Here is a 20,429-nt window from a genome sequence, read left to right as displayed (position 1 = left end):
TGTTAGCACATGTCTGTCATAGGCCATCCTTCTCAACACTTAGTCCTTAAGTAGAGGTGTAGACATTTCTGTTTGTTAGACTAAGCAGGGTGGAGTAAACCTAAAATTCACACAAATTTCCTTTCTCTTTCATGCTTTTCTGCATTTGTTTAGAATGTTTTTATGACCTAGTGCATGGCCAATCTTTGTGAATATACCATGTGCTTCTGAAAAGAAGGTATATTCCTTTTGTCTCTATTTTTCTCCATATATCTATTAACTCTAATTTTTCTAGGATTTCATTCACATCTCATCTCTTTCTTATTTATTTTTTTATTTGATTTATCTAAATTTGATAGTGGTAGGTTCAGGTCTCCCACTAGTATAGTTTTACTATCTATTTCCTCTTTCAATTCAACTTCAATGATTCTCCTTTAGAAATTTGGATGCTATACCATTTGGTGCATACATGTTGATTACTGATATTTCCTCATTGTCTATACTCCCTTTTATCAGGATGTATTTACCTTCCTATCCCTTTTAATCAGAACTATTTTTACTTTCACTTTGTCAGATATCATGATTGCAACTCCTGCCTCTTTCTATCAGTTGAGGCCCAATAGGTTTTGCTCCAACCTTTAATTCTAACCTTGTGAATATCTACCTGCCTCAGGTATGTTTCTTGTAGAAAACATATGGTAAGGTTTTGGATTCTAAACCACTCTCCTATTTGTTTTCATTTTATGGGTCCCCTTAATCCCCTCCCTTAATATGCTTCCCTTTCTGGCCCCTCCCTTTTTGTTCCCTTCTTGTATTTTTTAGGGTCTGTTAAGTTCCCTCTGCCCTCTCTTTCCCTCCCTTTTGGTATTCCCTACCCCCCCCCTTAGTTTTCTCTTTTCCCTTACCCTGTAGGATAAGATAGAATTCAAGACCCCAGTGGATCTAGATGCTCTTCCCTCTCAGAATTGATTTCACTGAGAGTAAGGTTTAAGTATTATGTATTAGCACTCTCTTCCTCTCCTTCTTATAAGAGTATTCTTCCCTTCCCCTTCCCATGGGTATCTTTGTGTGATAAAGATTATCCAATTTATTTTATTTCTTCAAGTATCTCTTGGTGCCATCTTCGATCCCCCCTTCCCTTTTCTTTTTTTTTTTTTAAATATCATCTTATAGCCCTTAATGCCCCAATCTCTTCCTGTGAATGATTCTTCTAATTACTATAATGGTGAATATAATTTTTGAGAGTTACAAATAACATTTAACCTATATATTACTATATATAATTTGATTTAATTGTAGCCCTTAAAGAAGAGACTTTGAATAAAATACATTTTTTCCCTTTTCCCTCTCTTGATCTTTGTGTTTGGTTATCAAAATTTCCACTTAGTTCTGGTCTTTTCTTTACAAATACTTGGAAATCTTCTATTTTGTTGAATGCCCATACTTTCCCCTGGAAGTATTTAGTCAGTTTTGATGGATAGATGATCTTTGTTTGAAGACCCAATTCTCTTGCCTTGCTGAATATCATGTTCCAGGCCTTTCAGTCTCTTAGTGTGGAAGCTGGCAGGTCTTCTGTGATCCTGATTGGTGCTACTTGGTATCTAAATTGTCTCTTTTTGGCTTCTTGTCGAATTTTCTCCTTAGCTTGAAAGCTCTGGAATTTGGCAATTACATACCTGGAAGTTGTCTTTTTAAGATTTAGTGTAGAGAGTGTTCTATGAACTCTTTCAATGTCTATTTTGCCCCCTTGTTCAAGAACATCAGGGCAGTTTTCTTGGATGATTTCTTGTAGTATGATGTTAAGATTTCTGTTTTATTTCTAGCTTTTCAGGTAGACCAATGATTCTCAAATTGTCTCTGTGCTCTGTTTTCCTGATCTGTCAACTTCTCAGTGAGGTATTTTATGTTTTATTCTATTTTGTCAGTGTTTTGACTTTGCTTTATTAATTCTTGCTGTTTTGCAAGATCATTGTCTTCCAGTTGCCTAATTCTGGTCTTTAAAGACTGCTTTTCCTTTTCAGTTTGGTCTATCCTGCTTTTTATGTCTTTCAGCTGTTTCTCCAATTGGAGTTCTTGTCCTTTAAACTGTTATTTTCTCTTTGAACTATTTCCCACTTTTTTTTTGCCAGAAGGCTTCCATCTTTTTGATAAGCTCCAATTTAAATTAAATACTTCCAGAGCTTGTGGACAATTTCCATTTTGGAGGGAAGGTTTTGGTCCATTTATTTGAATTTCCTCTGTAGCCTGGGTTTTTCCTTTGTAAAAATTTTCCAGGGTCAGCCCTTTCTTCTTGTTTTTCTTGCCAGAGGGAGGTTGTTGTTCCTAGGCACTATTTGCCATCACTGTGGAGGCTTTTCCTTCCCTTTTTAGTCAGAAATATGAGTGAGATGGGCAGACTCTCTGTGTATGGAGTTAAGGAGGAAGGATTTTGCCTGAGGCAAGCTCTTGAATCTCCGCAGCTTCTGCTGTGTGTTGCTCTTCTCTGTGCTATCTTCCTGCGAGCACTCATAGTCTGTGCTCTTCAGCTTGCTGGGGTTTCAGGTGTAGCTGCTCTCAGGGGTAGGTCTTTGGTTGTCTTAGTTGGCTGCCAAGGACAGAGATGTGCCCCTCACTCACTCTAGAGGTGCCCCTCGCTCACTCACTGATTCTTGCACGTGCTGGCTCTGACTCTGGGCTCCGTAGGTGGGGTGGGGGAATGTAGATCAGCTCGTGTTTTGGTAGGAGCTTTTTCTCCCCCTTATAATGTGGCAATGCCCAGATCTCATGTACCTTCAATGCTAAGCCCTACTGTAGAGTCCCTTCGTTCATATGAATTTGGGGTTTTTGGTCTTTTAAGGTAGCCTATATCGGTAGGTGCTGAGGAGAGGAAGAGTCCCACGTCTAGATTGCTGCCATGTTTACCTGGAAGTCTCCTTTCTCTTTCAAATGAAACCGAGACCCAGGAAAAGAGAAGCTAAAGGATATAGCCCTTTCAGGGCAACAAAATGTCTCCTTCAATTTTATCATTATTTAGATTATGTGTATATAAAGGCTAATTAAAATTTTACCTAAAATATAGCCCACAATCATCTGTTCCACAATTAACCAACTCAGTCATTCTGAAAGCAAAATATTTATTCTTTCTTGGAGCAATTGCTGATAAAACATAGCAATTCATTTTGTTCCAAACACGCATCAGTTTATAGAAAATTCTTATCATACAAATATTGTAGAAGCTAATTCCTTATCCAAATTGGTTAATATTTAATTGATATTTTCTTTTCAGAACAGCCACAAATGCATCTAAAAACACATGATAGAATCCATGCCAAGAGGCTTAAAATCTGTTTTTTAGCTCTGGAAATAATGGGACATTAATTTATATTTATGGATGAGTCTTTCATCTCTTTGACTAAATGCGTTTTACAGATGTTTTATGGAAGTAATTATTATTATATTTTATTACCAAATCTTCACAGATGTTCTTTGCCTACTCCTCTTTAAAAAGTAAATAAGTGATCTTTCTGGCCAAACAATTCAATCTTATAATTGTAATTATTATGTTATTTTTATCTTTATCTTAGAGGTCTTAAACTTATCTTTATTTTTCCTAAAGTAATTATGTAACTCAAAAGTGATGCATCTAATTTCTCCATTTTTTCCTAAGGAAACCCAAAAGCTCTGTTTCAAATTTAATCTGAGCCTGAAATATTTGTTGTGATAGGAAGTGATACCCTAATAAAAGATTGCATACCTCAGCAGCTTTTTGCCTGGAAAAAATAACTTCAATAAAAGTAAAGGGTAATAAAATAGGGGGAAGAAAAAGGAAAGGAAGTCTGTATAATTAGGCAACTAGCTGTGATTTGAATACCAAGTAATTTTAGTATGTTTTTAATTTCCTGGCTTACCATAGTAATTTTTGTAGGCTTCTTTGAAGATGCTAGAAAACTGTAGATCATTTTTTTTAAACCCTTACCCTCTGTCTTAGAATAAATACTATGTATTAGGTCAAAGGTAGAAGACTGGTAAAGGCTAGGCAGTGGGGGTTAAGTGACTTGCCCAGGGTCCCACAGCTGAGAAGTGTCTGAGACCAGATTTGAACCTAGGACCTTCCATCTCTGAGCCTGGCTCTCAATCCCCTGAGCTACCCAGTTGCCCCATGGAATGGGAATTCTGAGCTCTTTCTTGCTTTCTTTTCTTCCCCCATAGGTCTGTCCCACTGTATACCATGAGTAGGTAATGCACAGTGACAACTATTGGGAGCCATGTCAGACGAGTCAATCTCAGGGAGTGATCCAGACTTGGACCCAGACTTGGAGCAGGAGGATATGGAAGAGGAGGAGGAGGAGGAGGAGGAGGAGGCAATGGAGGAGGGCAATGATGGAGATGATGAGGAAGATTTGCTTGATGAGAATGGTAAGTAGTTGGGATTTCTGATACTATTCGATCCATCGGTGTTCTTTCAAAAATGATTTTGTGAGAGTAGAGGAGTTCCCTTATTGAATTTTTAAAAAGTAATCTATTCCCAGATAGTTCTTGATATTTTATTTCTTGTTCTTTTTCTTTTAAAAGTCACAATGAGGGATCACAACAAAATATTTTAATTATACAAATACAGGGGTACAATTAAAGAGGCCTTATGCTGCCAGAGCCTCCTGATCAAATGATACGTAGTGATATAGTCAGAAAATACTATCATCACTTCAGTAACCATAAAGGCATTGTTGGAAGAGAATTTCTCTCTCCTTTATGATGCTTTGTTAACGTCATCTCTCAATGACCTGTAGGTCAAAGACCACTGAGTAATTCAGGTATTGACAGTACCTCACAGAAAGGAAGTTAAAGAACCAAGTAACCAAGGAGACAGGAAACTGATTCCACAGGCACTGCCTCTTGGGGGAGGTCCACGTAAATTAAGAAACTATGGTTGGTTCCTGAGATGTTATGAGTGAGAGCTAATGAGTGGATAAAACTGGTTATAAGAAAAGACCCAGTAGCCTGCCAGGGGTCTTCTGGCTAGAGTGTGGAACCTGGAGGGATTCTTATTGGTGCTCAGCTTTGAGGCTAATAGATTAAGGAGCTAAGTATTTCTTTACCTCTTCTCTAACTTTCCCTCTCTGTACTACTACTACTTTGATTTAATAAAGTTATTAAAGGTACTAGCAGCCTCATAATTTAATTTTAATTATTACAGCTTCCTGGTGTAATGGTAAGAACTCCTATTTTATTAGGAATTAGAAGATTTAGTTATTAATCTTAGTTTTGCTACTAACTTGATTTGTGGCCCTGGACAAATCCCTTCCCCACCTTGGGCTTCAGTTTCCTCATCTATTAAATGAAGTGCTTAGATTAAATATTTTCCCAAGGTATCTTCTACCTTCAGAAGTCTGATTTCTCTAGATCTTAACCAGTTGGACCTCATTTGGGCATTTTTTTCTTGTAATTTTACTCTCATTGTTTCAATTCTTGAAGCTCATCTATGAGGGGACTAGTCCAAGTGACCTTTTATTTATCTCCATTTCCTTCATTACCCTTTCTGATGATCTTAATATTTGATGTTCAGCTGTTTAGAATCTTTTTTTCAGCCTAGCGATAGACCTTGAATTCTATCTTTTCATAAAGTCATTGATTGTAGGCGATGACTAATAGGATTGCATAGCAATCATGTCTTCAAAGAGTCCTGGAACTCACTCTACATCTTAGAAGCATTCTATGAGTGGAAGTTGCAGAGAAGCTAATTTCAGAAAAGGATTTCTCACTATCACTTGAGACAATTGATTCTATTTTTGAACAAATTCTTTAGGAAATGTTTATTCTCACTAGAGGTCTTCAATCAGAGGAAGGATGACTGCTTATAAGAATGTTGAAAAATTAATTCCTATTCAGGTATAGGTTGGACTTGATGACGATAATATTTAGACTCTTTCTAAATATTGCGATTTTGTGACTTTTTCAATTCATCCATGTATTTATTGCAATTTCAAGCAAAACATTTTCACTCAGTCATAATGGAACATTCTAGTAGGCCTGGATATTTTTTTACTCTATACTTCAGGTGTTGGTTAGAGCAGTGCCCATGAAAAAAACCTTGAGGTTAGAGGAACATCTCTTCACTCTTCAAATTAGCGGGGACAATGAAGTCTTTTGAAAAGTGAAAAAAGTACTTCAGCTGTAAAAATGAATAAGCTGAAAGATCAAAGAAGCAGTACGGGCATTATAATCTGTGTGGAAGAATATCACCTAGAGAAAGGAAAGAAGGACCATTGGACATTTGGTACTCAAAAGTCACCTTTTACATAAAAGTTAAAGATTTCTGGATCCTCCTTTCCTTGCCTTCTCCACTCTTTATCATTTGGTATATTCCTTCTGAAAATTACTTCCTATTTGTTTTGTATATAGTCTGTTTGTATATTATTTAATTTCTTCCTCCCAAAATCTTGCAAGGGAATTTATTGGCCTTGGAATTGATACTTGGTGTCAATTCTGAGACAGAAAGCAAGGGTTTAAAACAATGATGAAAGCCTAGTCTTGGAGGGATGTGGTATTAAGTAGAGAGAAGGGGATGAGTGGTATGATATTTGGAGGTGGAATTAATAAGACTATCTGATTCAATGTGGTGGGCAAGGGAAATAAAAGAATTATGGATGACTCCTCATTTATCAACCTGGGTGACTGGTAAGATGGTCAGTTTTTGACAGAATTTTCAATAGAATTTCAACAGAAATAAAAACATTGGAAGGATTGTTTAGGTTTAGGAAGAAAGATGAGTTCTGTTTTGGGCATGTTGAGTTTGAAATGTCCTTTAGGAGCTCAGGAGAATTATGAAGTCTGTATATATAGCTTTGTGAGTCATCTACATAGATTTGATGAATTAATAAGACCTGAAGAGATCACCAAAAGAGAGAGGAATTGGTCAATAAGAATTTACTTATTATTATGTACCAGGCACTGTGTTAAATACTGGGATTCAAAGAAAGTCAAAAGCAATGCTTACTCTCATGGAGCTTACATTCCAATAGGGAAAATATCATGTAAATCACTGTGTGCAGAGAAGATAGAAACCTTCTTGGAAATAATCTCAGAGGGAAGGCATTAACATTAAGGAGAATTAAGAATAATTTTATGTAAAAGATAGACTCTTAACAGAAACTTGACAGAAGCCAGTGAAGCCAAGAGACAAAGGTAAGGAGGAAGAGAAGTCCAAACATGGATGACAGCCAGTAAAAATACATGGAGAGAAAGTGGATTTTCTTGTGGGAGAAATCTCAAGGAGGCTAGTTTTATGAGATCTTGAAATTCATAGAGCTTAATTATAGGATTGGAAGAGGTGAAATCAAATGATGAGGAGCTTTCAACACCAAACAATAGATTTTCTATTTGATCCTGGGGCAGTAGAAAGCCACTGGAATTTATTGAAAAAAGGAAAAGTGGTGGGATATATGTGGAGAATGGGCAAAATGGGAGAGACATGAGGCAGGGAGAAAAACCAGAAGACTCTTTCAATAGCCCTGAGTTACGAGCATTAGCATTTGATGGGTCTTAGATGATGGACAGGCACAAAAATAGGAAAAGAATAGTCATATAGATAGGAAAGGTGCCTAAAAAGCAGTCTTCAAAACCTAGGGAAGGAGCCATTAACAGTATCAAATGTTTCAGAAGGATCAAGAAAAATGAGAACTGAGAAAAAAGGCCATTGGATCTAGTAATAAATCTTTGATGACCTTGGAGTGGGCTGTTTTTGTGGGGGTGAGGGGGAGACATGGAGGATATGTAGCAGTTTTCTGTGAAAGGGAGTAGCAATGTAGGATGATACATCGAAGGGATGTTAGAGTCAAGGGAATTTTTTTTTTTTAAGGATTGGGGAGATCTGGGCATGTTCTTAAATAACAGTGAAGAAGCCAGTTGATAAGGAAAGTTGAAAAATTTGGAGGGGAAGGATGGAATGAATAGTCTACTAGTGTAAGTGGGGGAGTATGACATCAAAAGTACCAGCAGTGGAGTTGTTATGGGCAAGGAGAAAAAACCACCTCATCTTCCTAGACTAAAACAAAGAAAGAGAGTTTAAGGAATGGTTCGGGATTAAGTTAAAATATGATTTGGGGGTACAGAAGAAACTCTTGACAGATGGCCTAAATTTTGAGAAGTAAGAATTATTCTATAGAAGTTTGAGAATAAGTAAGTTTGAAACTGTTTGGGAATGGAATAGTTGATTAGAAGATGGTATATAAGAAGGGGATTTAAATTTCTTGATCAGAGTCCATCTATAGTAATGACTGACTCCTGGTTATAGATAAACTTATACCTAACAAAGACAAGTAAAAATGTATTTGGAGTATTGCGGATATAATCAAAAGGACTTTTAACTGAGAAGGAAGGAGTTGTATGTATACATCCAGTTTAGGAAAATAAGACCCCCCAAAATACACAAGATGTAAAATGCAAAAAAGGCAACAATAATAAAACCACTTGCTTCATTTGTCTATATGCAAAAACATATAGGATGAGTTAACAAGCAAGATGAATTGGAGTCTGTAAGTCAAAGAAGGAAATTCTAACTCCTAAATATTACTGCTATGGTGGGATGAAATCCATGGCTGGAATATGTCTTTGAAAGGTTATACTTCATTCAGAAGAAGCAGGATAAATAAAAGGTAGAAAATGTTAATAAGTTATACTTAGATGAGGCAATCCAGGAATCTGAGCAGGGAAACATGGCACAGAACATTTGGGAAAAGATCATTAAAGGCAGAAATATGTTTTATTGTCATCAAAAGTTATACTAATGACTACCTAAGTAGAAGAAAGAAATAGGTTATGGAGTTCAGGAAAAAGGTCTTGCAATCAGGTACTGAGGCATATGGTTTTGACAGGAAACTTAAATTATTTAGACATCTGGAGCTCTCTCAAATAATCTGCTAATAGCTATTTAATATCTACTATGTGCCAGGCAATGAGCTAAGTATGGGGCATACAACATCACTCCTTGGCCCCAAACCTTATAATCTAATGGAAAAGATAATATGCAAATAAATATATACAAAGGAAATTATATACAAGGATAATAAAATAATAGAATTAGATTTGGGAAAGTTTTCATGTAAAAGATAAGATTTTAGTTCAGACTAAAATCTAGAATGCTAAGATGAGAGCTTTCTAGCCATAGCGGAAGGTCAAGAAAATGCCAGGGCCAGGAAATGGAATCTCTTGTTTATGAAACAATTCATTTCCTTTGGACAACTGTTCATTTAGTTATCATGCCATCTTCTTGATACTACAGAGATCTTGTAAAGTATGGGTTTATGGTGTATGAACAAGACTACTCAGGTGCTCTTAGAGACAAACTGAAAAAATGCTCACCCAATCTGTTACTGACTCATAAGTATTTGATCTCACTGGCTCAATAGACATTCTAGTGCTGTGATAGTGAACCTATGGCTTGTGTGCCAAAGATGGCTCACAGAGGCCTTTCTCTCTGGCTAGGTCCCTGGCTTGGCTTGCTGGGAGGCTGGCCCCACCCCCAGATGCAGGGTTTGGGGCATTCTAGCCTCTTGCTACTGTTGCAGGAGCTGAGTTCAGTCCCAGGTATGGCCCCTCCCCTCTGCCCCATTCCCTACCCCACTCCCCAGGTTCTTGGGAGCTGAACAGTAGAGGTGGCTACTCCCCTTAAGTTGGCCTATCATCCTGAAAAAGTTACTAAGTCTTTGTGTACCCTTACTTGGTGAATAGAACTAGTAACAGTCCTGCTTTTGTAAGCAGAGACTTGATTGGGTCCAGTCCCTCCTGATTGCACTGACCCCAATTAAAATAACTCCCTGAATAAATCTAGGGCTAAGCCCCATTCACCAATCCCTAAGGGAATATGCTAATCAGATCCTCCCTAATCCTTCAATCACACAACTAGCCTAAAGGATTAGAAACACCTGTCACCTTGATGGGAGGGTCTCCATCAAGACATCCTATCCACCCCCACTACTATAAAACTGGAAAGACAGAATACATGGACTCATGTCTCTCCCAATAAACCCTTTATATTTTGAATTATGTACACCCAGGGCAGAGAATTCCTGAATTCAATTAGCAGTAGCTAAAGTGGGTCCTTCAAAGTGAAAAAAATTCCAATCCCAGGTCTCCATGCCTTCAAGGTCTACCAAATGTGTGAGGCTTCCAGGATATTTTCATCTACTCCAGTTCTAGTGGCAGTCTTTCACTTTGACTATCTCCACACCCATCAGAATAAGTGCTTTGATAAGGGTTCATCACTCATCCTTTTCCTTTTAATATGATTTTGTAGAAATTGCCCTGGGGGGGGGGTAGCTGGGTAGTTCAGTGGATTGAGAGCTAGGCCTAGAGACGGGAGGTCCTAGGTTCAAATCTGGCCTCAGACACTTCCCAGCTGTGTGACCCTGGGCAAGTCACTTGACCCCCCCCTCCCCCCCCTTTACCACTCTTCTGCATTGGAGCCAATATACAGTATTGACTCCAAGATGGAAGGTAAGGGTTTTTAAAAAATAAAAAGAAAAGAAATTGCCCTGGGAACCCTGTTACCTCCAGAAATGATGATGTATTCCTCTAATTGTACATACTAGTGTCCTCAGGGGCCATACCTCCCCTTCACTGAGTCAGGGGGTGGGGCATGTCAAGAAATGTGGGGCAGGCACTAGCATGCAATCTGGGGTTGGTGCGTGGGGCATGGCATGGGGTTCCTAAAAGGATCTCAAAAGTTCTCAAAGATTCCCCATCACTGTTCTAATGGATGTGTTTTTGAATTACTCAGTAAAGGCCTAGTCATAAAAATTAGTCTCTAATAGGTTTTAGCTTTCCCCTTTATATATAAAATTGGGGTAACCTCAAACTATTTTCTCAGTCTCAGACCCTAAAATTTTGGACTTAGCCAGACATCACCATCACTAACCATACAGTTTGTTAATAGTAACAAATAATAAGGAAACATAAACATTAAACTGTATCAGTTCTAATGAGGCATGCTGTCAAAATCACCTCTATCAAAGGAGAAAGAAGGTGCTAATTGGCTTTCTTATCAACTGGTTTCTACACTAATGATTTCAGTCACAGTGACTGTTTCTAGGCAAAATCTATTCCTTCCAAAAAGCTCTCTCATTTCTTCTTACGATATTGTTTTGTCCAATTCCAATGGACTCATGATAAAAATACCACTTCCAGAGAGAGAATTACTGAACTTTGAGTACAGATTAAAGCATTCTTTTTATTTCAATTTCCTTATTTTTCTTTCTTTTTAAATGTGACTAATTTGGAACTATCTTATACATGAGTTCACATATGTAATTGATATCATATTTCTTGCCTTCTCAATAGACAAGGAGGGAGAATTTGGAACTAAAATTTAAAAAAAAATCCAAAATAAATAAATAATGAGAATAATATTGTTCTCTCAGAGTACCTTGTAGACTGATTCACCAATGGTAGTTAACTTTATTTTCCACAATTATCCCTCCTCTCTAATGAAAGTCCTTTAAGTTCTCTTTGAGGAGATAAAGGGCACCATTCGATCATGCCATTCTGATCTCCTGCCTGACATCCAACTCCTGGTTAAGAAGAGAAGCAGATACCATTCCATTGTGCTATATATTTTATCTGGTCTCTGGCCTCCTATAAGAAGAGAAATGCTATTCCAATGAATCAGAAGAGGAACCATTCCATCAGATCTATACTGGTTTCCTGCTTTTGGGGAAAGGAAAGCAACACAGTGTCCTTGGTTTAAATTACTTGCTCCCTTGCATGAGTTGCCTAAGTTCTGAAAAGATGCCACCCTGATGTCAAAACCTGTGCACATTGAAAATCTATCTAAAGTAAACTGCTAGGTGATGTCAGCAACAACATAGCAGACTAGACATTTTCTCCAATTCCCATGACCTTTGAAACCTCTCCAGAACAGAAATGATGTGCCAAATACAAAGCAACTTTAGCTGTTGAACACCTAGAGCCCAAAAGAAGGTTTAAAAAAATCCAGGAACTGACACTCACTGACCCTGTGTTAGGGTTAATTATTTATTAATTAATTTGTATAGCAATAATTAGACTACAGAGAGATAGATACCAGAGAAAGAATTCTTTCCTTGTCCCCTGTTATGAGTGGTCTGAGAAAAATCATGGTGATCATTTTAAGGACAATTAGCATGCTGGGAAGACTGTTGGGGAATTCCGGGCACTCTCTGGAAACTGACTGTCTGGAGAGGTTAGGGCTAACTTTTCTCTAATTAATATCAGTTAGAGACTTTGGCTAAATGTAACTTTGGAACCTTACAAAAATATCTGAAGGTGGGAAGAGTTTTTGTTGACTGTCAGCTGCCAAGTAGAGGGCTCTATTTACTCTCACTGGAGGTGGAGTCAAGATGGCTGCTTAGAGGCAGTGAAAATTCAGGCCTCTGAAAACCCTTCCTTACCGATTAAAAACCAAATGCTCCTAGGGGACTGAAAACCAAGCCTAACAACAGGACAGAGGTAAGGAACCCTCCTGCTGGACTCCACTTAAAAGGCACCCCCCCCCCCCCAAAAGCCTGAATTCTAGAACACTCAGGATTAAGGGGAAGGAAGAAGGAAGGTCCCAGGATCCCTTCCCTACCTACTGTACTGAGCCTCCATCAGTGGCTGTAATCTCTCGGTGTGCAAGGGTGCTAGTCTGGAGGGAGTACCTTGTGGGCAAAGCTGTGCCCAACACAGGGCTTTGAACACAGGCGGTGGGGAAGCAGTTGGAGAAGAAGCACAGAGTAGGCAGCCTTGTCACAATATGGAGTGGAGACACTCCATATTCTCACCCACCCCTTCCCGAAGTTTTGGCCTCAGGCACATCCAGCTCTGCAAGTTCTACTCTGCTGGGCTTAATCTTATCAATCCTTCAGAGGGAAGGGAAGCTGAAGCTTCAACACCCCTTCTCACAGACTGCTCTGAGAGCCTTCACCTCCAACGGTGAAGGTTGACAGAAAAGCCCAAACCCACAGATCCAACACATAATGAGAGGAACAAGACTGCAGGCAACTAAGGGGGGATGGGGGCGAATATGAGCAAAGAACAGAAAAAGAAAAAAATTACAATTGACAGCTTCTATTCATGCAATGAACAAAGAACAAATTGAGCAGAGGAGGATCAAGGAACACCAAGCAAAAACACAGAAACTCCAGTGAATTGGACACAGGCTTTGGAAGAACTCAAAATACAATTCAAAACACAATTAAGAGATGCTGAAGACAACTGGGAAAAGGAACTAAAAAAAGCAAGATAAGTCATTTGAAACCAGAAAATAGTGTCTTGAAAGCCAAAATTAATCAGCTTGAAAATGAGGCAAAGTAGATGAAAGAGGAGTCAAAGAAGATGAAAGATGACTTCCAAAGAAAATCAGACCAGAAGGAGAAGGAAGACCAAGAACCCAAGGATGAAATTCAACCTTTGAAAACCAGAATACAACTAGAATTAAGTGACCTCACAAGGCAGCATGACTCTATTAAAAAAAACCAAAAGAATGAAAAAATTGAGGAAAATATGAAGCATCTCATTCACAAAAAAAAAGATTTAGAAAAATGTTCCAGGAGAGACAACTTAAGAATCATTGGTCTACCACAAGATCATGACAAAATAAAAAGCCTGGACATCATCCTACAAGAAATTATCCAAGAAAACTGCCCCAACATTCTAGAACAAGAGGGAAAAGTGGAGATTGAAAGTATGTACAGGACACCTCCTGTACTTAATCCCCAACTGACAACACCCAGGAATGTTATAGCCAAATTCAAGAAATATCTATTCAATCTCACTGACTCAGCATGAATTCTGTCTCTAAGCTGAGAAGAGTCAGAGGAAGGCATTTTGATTTCTAACTGTCACATTAGTTATTTTTGGAAGATAATTTGTCACTTTTGTTTTAGATTCTAAGGAGGATAAGAATATTGAATTTTACATATCGGAATATGGTTAAATAGATAGATTTGGGTTTTAGGAACTGTTGAAACAGAGACTGAAAAATGTGAAGTACAGATTTTAATGAGTGAAGTAAAAGCTAAATAATTTATATTTTCTGAACCAGAATTAATAACTCCTATTATTCTGGTTCACTGTCCTCCAAATAGTACAGAACCTTATGTCACACTAATGATTGGCAGTGCAACATATGACTGTTTGTTAGACACTGGGACATCTAGATCAGTATTAATTCATTCACCAGATGCAGAATGCATTTCTTTTTTTTTTTTTTTAAATTTTAATATTATTTTATTTGGTCGTTTTCATACATTATTCACTGGAAACAAAGATCGTTTTCTTTTCCTCCCCTCCCCCCCCCCCCCCCCCCCGCCTTTCCCTCTCCCATAGCCGACGCATGATTCCACTGGTTATCACATGTGTTCTTGACTCGAACCCATTTCCCTGTTGTTGGAGTTTGCATTATAGTGTTCATTTAGAGTCTCTCCTCAGTCTTATCTCCTCCAACCCTGTGGTCGAGCAGTTGCTTTTCAGCGGTGTTTTTACTCCCACAGTTTATCCTCTGCTTGTGGGTAGTATTTTTTTTTAGATCCCTGCAGATTGTTCAGGGAAATTGCATTGATACTTATGGAGAAGTCCATCACCTTCGATTGTACCACAATGTATCAGTCTCTGTGTATAATGTTTTCCTGGTTCTGCTCCTTTCGCTCTGCATCACTTCCTGGAGGTTGTTCCAGTTCACATGGAATTCCTCCACTTTATTATTCCTTTTAGCACAATAATATTCCATCACCAACATATACCACAATTTGTTTAGCCATTCCCCAATTGAGGGGCATCCCCTCATTTTCCAATTTTTGGCCACCACAAAGAGCGCAGCTATGAATATTTTTGTACAAGTCTTTTTGTCCATTATCTCTTTGGGGTACAAGCCCAGCAGTGCTATGGCTGGATCAAAGGGCAGACAGTCTTTTATCGCCCTTTGGGCATAGTTCCAAATTGCCCTCCAGAATGGTTGGATCAATTCACAACTCCACCAGCAATGAATTAATGTCCCCACTTTGCCACATCCCCTCCAGCAATCATTACTTTGCATAGCTGTCATGTTAGCCAATCTGCTAGGTGTGAGATGATACCTCAGAGTTGTTTTGATTTGCATCTCTCTGATTATAAGAGATGTAGAGCACTTTTTCATGTGCTTATTAATAGTTTTGATTTCTTTGGCTGAGAATTGCCTGTTCATGTCCCTTGCCCATTTGTCAATTGGAGAATGGCTTGATTTTTTGTACAATTGATTTAGTTCTTTATAAATTTTAGTAATTAAACCCTTGTCAGAGGTTTTTATGAAGATTGTTTCCCAATTTGTTGCTACCCTTCTGATTTTGGTTACATTGGTTTTGTTTGTACAAAAACTTTTTAATTTGATGTAATCCAGATTATTTATTTTGCATTTTGTAATTCTTTCTAATTCTTGCTTGGTTTTGAAGTATTTCCCTTCCCAAAGGTCTGACATGTATACTATTCTGTGTTCGCCTAATTTTCTTATAGTTTCCTTCTTTATGTTCAAGTCATTCATCCATTTTGAATTTATCTTGGTGTAGGGTGTGAGGTGTTGATCTAAGCCTAATCTTTCCCACACTGTCCTCCAATTTTCCCAACAGTTTTTATGAAATAGTGGATTTTTGTCCCAAAAGCTGGGATCTTTGGGTTTGTCATATACTGTCTTGCTGAGGTTGCTTGCCCCCAGTCTATTCCACTGATCCTCCTTTCTGTCTCTTAGCCAGTACCAAATTGTTTTGATGACCGCTGCTTTATAATATAGTCTGAGATCTGGGACTGCAAGACCCCCTTCCTTTGTATTTTTTTTCATTAATTCCCTGGGTATCCTTGATCTTTTGTTTTTCCAAATGAACTTTGTTATGTTTTTTTCTAAATCAGTAAAAAAAATTTTTGGGAGTTCCATGGGTATGGCACTAAATAGATAGATGAGTTTGGGTAGGATGGTCATTTTTATTATATTGGCTCGTCCTACCCATGAGCAGTTAATGTTTTTCCAATTGTTCAAGTCTAGTTTTAGTTGTGTGGAAAGTGTTTTGTAGTTGTGTTCATATAGATCCTGTGTTTGTCTCGGGAGATAGATTCCTAAGTATTTTATTTTGTCTTGGGTAATTTTGAATGGGATTTCTCTTTCTAGTTCTTGCTGCTGAGCTGTGTTGGAATTATATAGAAATGCTGATGACTTATGTGGGTTTATTTTGTATCCTGCAACTTTGCTAAAGTTGTTGATTATTTCAATTAGCTTTTTGGTTGAATCTCTAGGATTCTTTAAGTAGACCATCATGTCATCTGCAAAGAGTGATAATTTGGTCTCCTCCTTGCCTATTTTGATGCCTTCAATTTCTTTTTCTTCTCTAATTGCTACTGCTAGTGTTTCTAATACAATGTCAAATAATAGAGGTGATAATGGGCATCCTTGTTTCACTCCTGATCTTAATGGGAATGGATTTAGTTTATCCCCATTGCAGATGATATTAGCTGATGGTTTTAGATATATACTGTTTATTATTTTTAGGAATGACCCTTCTATTCCTATGCTTTCTATTGTTTTTAGTAGGAATGGGTGTTGTATTTTATCAAAGGCTTTTTCTGCATCTATTGAGATAATCATGTGATTCTTGTTGGTTTGCTTGTTGATGTGGTCAATTATGTGGATAGTTTTCCTAATGTTGAACCAGCCCTGCATCCCTGGTATGAATCCTACTTGATCATGGTGGATGACCCTTCTAATCACTTGCTGGAGTCTTTTTGCTAGTATCCTATTTAAGATTTTTGCATCTATATTCATTAGGGAGATTGGCCTATAGTTTTCTTTCTCTGTTTTTGGCCTGCCTGGCTTTGGAATTAGTACCATGCTTGTGTCATAAAAGGAGTTTGGTAGGACTCCCTCTTTGCTTATTATGTCGAATAGTTTGTATAATATTGGGGTTAACTGTTCTCTGAATGTTTGATAGAATTCACTGGTGAATCCATCAGGCCCTGGGGATTTTTTCTTAGGCAGTTCTTTGATGGCTTGATGGATTTCAATTTCTGATATGGGATTATTTAAGAAAACTATTTCTTCTTCTGTTAGTCTAGGCAATTTATATTTTTGTAAATATTCATCCATATCACCTAGATTGGTAAATTTATTGCCATATAGTTGGGCAAAGTAGTTTTTAATGATTGCCTTAATTTCCTCTTCATTTGAGGTGAGATCCCCCTTTTCATCCTTGATGCTATTAATTTGCCTTTCTTCTTTCCTTTTTTTAATTAAATTAACCAGTACTTTGTCTATTTTGTCTGTTTTTTCAAAGTACCAGCTTCTAGTCTTGTTTATTAGCTCAATAGTTCTGTCACTTTCTATTTTATTAATTTCTCCCTTAATTTTTAGGATCTCTAGTATGGTTTTCTTCTGGGGGTTTTTAATTTGTTCATTCTCAAGTTTTTTGATTTGCATTTCCAATTCCTTGGTCTCTGTCCTCCCTAATTTGTTAATATATGCACTCAGGGATATGAATTTTCCTCTAAGTACTGCCTTGGCTGCATCCCATAAGGTTTGAAAGGATGTTTCGCCGTTGTCATTTTCTTCAACGAAATTGTTAATTGTTTCTATGATTTCTTCTCTAACTATCCGATTTTGGAGTATCATGTTATTTAATTTCCAATTAATTTTTGATTTGGGTCTCCATGTACCCTTGCCGATCAATATTTTAATTGCCTTGTGATCTGAAAAGGCTGCAGTTAATATTTCTGCTTTTCTGCATTTAAGTGCCATGTTTCTATGACCTAGTGTATGATCTATTTTTGTGAATGTGCCATGTGGTGCTGAAAAGAAGGTGTATTCTTTTTTGTCCCTATTTATTTTTCTCCATATGTCTATTAATTCTAATTTTTCTAAGATTTCATTCACCTCTTTTACCTCTTTCTTATTTATTTTTTGATTTGATTTATCTAAATTTGATAGTGGTTGGTTCAAGTCTCCCACTAATATGGTTTTACTGTCTAATTCCTCCTTCAATTCTCCTAGTTTTTCTATTAAAAATTTGGATGCTATACCATTTGGTGCATACATGTTGATTAGTGATATTTCCTCATTGTCTATACTTCCTTTTAGCAGAATATATTTACCTTCCCTGTCCCTTTTGATCAGGTCTATTTGTACTTTGGCTTTGTCAGATATCATGATTGCAACTCCTGCCTTCTTTCTATCGGTTGAGGCCCAAAAGGTCTTACTCCAACCTTTAATTCTAACCTTGTGAGTGTCAACCCGTCTCATATATGTTTCTTGAAGACAACATATGGTAGGGTTTTGTGTTCTAATCCAATCTGCTATTTGTCTGCGTTTTATGGGTGAGTTCATCCCATTCACGTTCAAAGTTATGATTGTTATTTGTGGATTCGCTGGCATTTTGATGTCTTCCCCTAGTTCTGACCTTTCTTCTTTAGCTTTCTCCTTTTGAACCAGTGATTTACTTTAGGTCAGTCCCCCTAGTCCCCTCCCTTGAGATGCTTCCCTTTCTAGCCCCTCCCTTTTTATGCTCCCTTCCCCTCCCCCCTCTCCTTCCCTCCCTTTTTGTGCTCCCTCCCCCCTCCCCCTCCTTAATTTTCCTTTCTTTCTTGCCCTAATGGATAAGATAGAATTCAGGATCCCACTGGATCTAGATGTTCTTCCCTCTCAGATTTGATTTCACTGAGAGTAAGGTTTAAGTACTTCCACTTCACGCTCTCTTCCTCTCCTTCTCATATGAGAGTTCTTCCCCTCCCCTTCCCATGTGTATCTTTATATGGGAAAGTTTATTCTATTGATTCCCCCCCTATTTCTTGAAGTTAATCTTAGTATTATCACGGTTCCCCCCTCCCTTTTCCTTTTTTTGCCCCAACTTTCCCCAAATCTTCTTGATTCCCCAATCTTTCCCTATGCATGTTTCTTCTAACTACTCTTATGATGATACAATTTATGAGAGTTGCACAAAACATTTTCCCCACATATTAATATATATAATTAGATGTAAATGTAGTCCTTATAGAAGAGAGTTTGACTTAAAGAGAAAGATAAGATTTATCTCCTTTTCCCTTTCTTTCATATTTACCTTTTCATGTTTCTCTTGCTTTCTGTGCTTGGATATCGAACTTTCCACAGAGCTCTGGTCTTTTCTTAGCAAATGCTTGGAAATCTTCTATTTTGCTGAATGCCCATACTTTCCCCTGGAAGTATATAGTCAGTTTTGCTGGGTAGTTGATTCTTGGTTGGAGACCCAGCTCTCTTGCCTTTCTAAATATCGTGTTCCATGCTTTGCGGTCTCTTAGTGTGTTAGCCGCTAAGTCATGTGTGATCCTTATGGGAGCCCCCTTATATCTGAAGCTCTTCTTCTTGGCTTCTTGTAGGATTTTCTCCTTTACTTGGAAGCTCTTGAATTTGGCAATTACATTCCTAGGCGTTGTCTTTTGGGGATTTAGTATAGAAGGTGTTCTATGAATCCTTTCTATTTCTATTTTGCCCCCTTGCTCCAGAACGTGGGGGCAATTTTCTTTTATAATCTCCTCTAGAATAAAATCCAATTTGTTGTTTACCTCTGGTTTTTCTGGGAGACCGATGATACGGAGATTTTCTCGTCTTCCTCTGTTCTCCAGGTCCGTGACCTTCTCAGTGAGGTATTTTCTGTTTTCTTCCAATTCATTAATTGTTTGGGTTTGCTTTATTGATTCTTGCTGTTTTATCATCTCACTTTCTTCGAGGTCCTTAATTCTGGTCATTAGGGACTGGATTTGCTTTTCAGCCTTGTCTGCCCTTGTATTGGCTGCTTCGAGTTCTTTTTCCAATTGAGCAGTCTTATCTGTCAGACAGCTGAACTCTTTCTCCCATTTTTCTTTCCAGAAGGTTTCCATCTTTTGGATAAGTTCCAGTTTGAGATCTTCCAGAGCTTGTTGATAGTTTCCATTTTGGGAGGCGTGTTCTGAATTTTTTTGGATTTCCTCTTCATTCTCCTCTTTCCCTTGGGTACTTCCACCATAAAAGTTTTCAATAGTCACTTTTTTCCCTTTCTTCCTGGAGGCTTGATTTTGGGCCATGTGAGCCATCCCTTTGGTGGTTTTATTTCCCTTTCCTTTTTGGTCTGGGGTCTGGGTTATAAGAGTGGTTTTTCTGTGAATTTAGGTTGCTTCAGACTAGTTCTTCCCAGCCTCCGAGCCCAGGTATTCAGCTCCGCCCAGATAATCCGTGCGCCTTGTTCAGCGCAGCCCGCCCGAAGTCCGCTGGCTTCTCCAGTGAAAGCGCCCTGAGACGTTTTTTCCTGGCAGTCCCCAGATCCCAAGGACCCTGGAGTGCCCCCCCAGACAGAGACGCTCCCCACTCACTCGCTGTCCCGGTGAGCGCTCAGGTAGCTCACTCTGGTTTAGTGGGGGAGGTGGGGTGGGGGAAGGGCGGCTCAGTTCACTTTTCTGTGCAAGCTTTTCCTTCTTATTTTAGTGTGGAAATGTTCAAG

General features: G+C 38.2%; 1 protein-coding gene across 8 annotated transcripts in view; it reads left to right on the top strand.

The window, feature by feature from the left end:
• Nucleotides 1-20,429, top strand: part of RAD54L2 (RAD54 like 2) — a 202,898-nt gene that overhangs the window by 86,388 nt on the left and 96,081 nt on the right. For all 8 annotated transcript variants that reach the window (XM_016424608.2, XM_056804998.1, XM_007500532.3 and 5 more), the window contains one exon: nt 4,168-4,374. In XM_016424608.2, the coding sequence (XP_016280094.2) occupies nt 4,224-4,374 (151 nt within the window). In that variant the 5' untranslated portion in view covers nt 4,168-4,223. The remainder of the gene's footprint in view (nt 1-4,167; nt 4,375-20,429) is intronic.

This window comes from Monodelphis domestica, chromosome 7, assembly GCF_027887165.1.
Source record: "Monodelphis domestica isolate mMonDom1 chromosome 7, mMonDom1.pri, whole genome shotgun sequence".
NCBI classification, from domain to species: Eukaryota; Metazoa; Chordata; class Mammalia; order Didelphimorphia; family Didelphidae; genus Monodelphis; species Monodelphis domestica.
The sequence above is the reverse complement of the archived record's forward strand: the minus strand, read 5'-3'. Positions and strand labels throughout refer to the sequence as shown.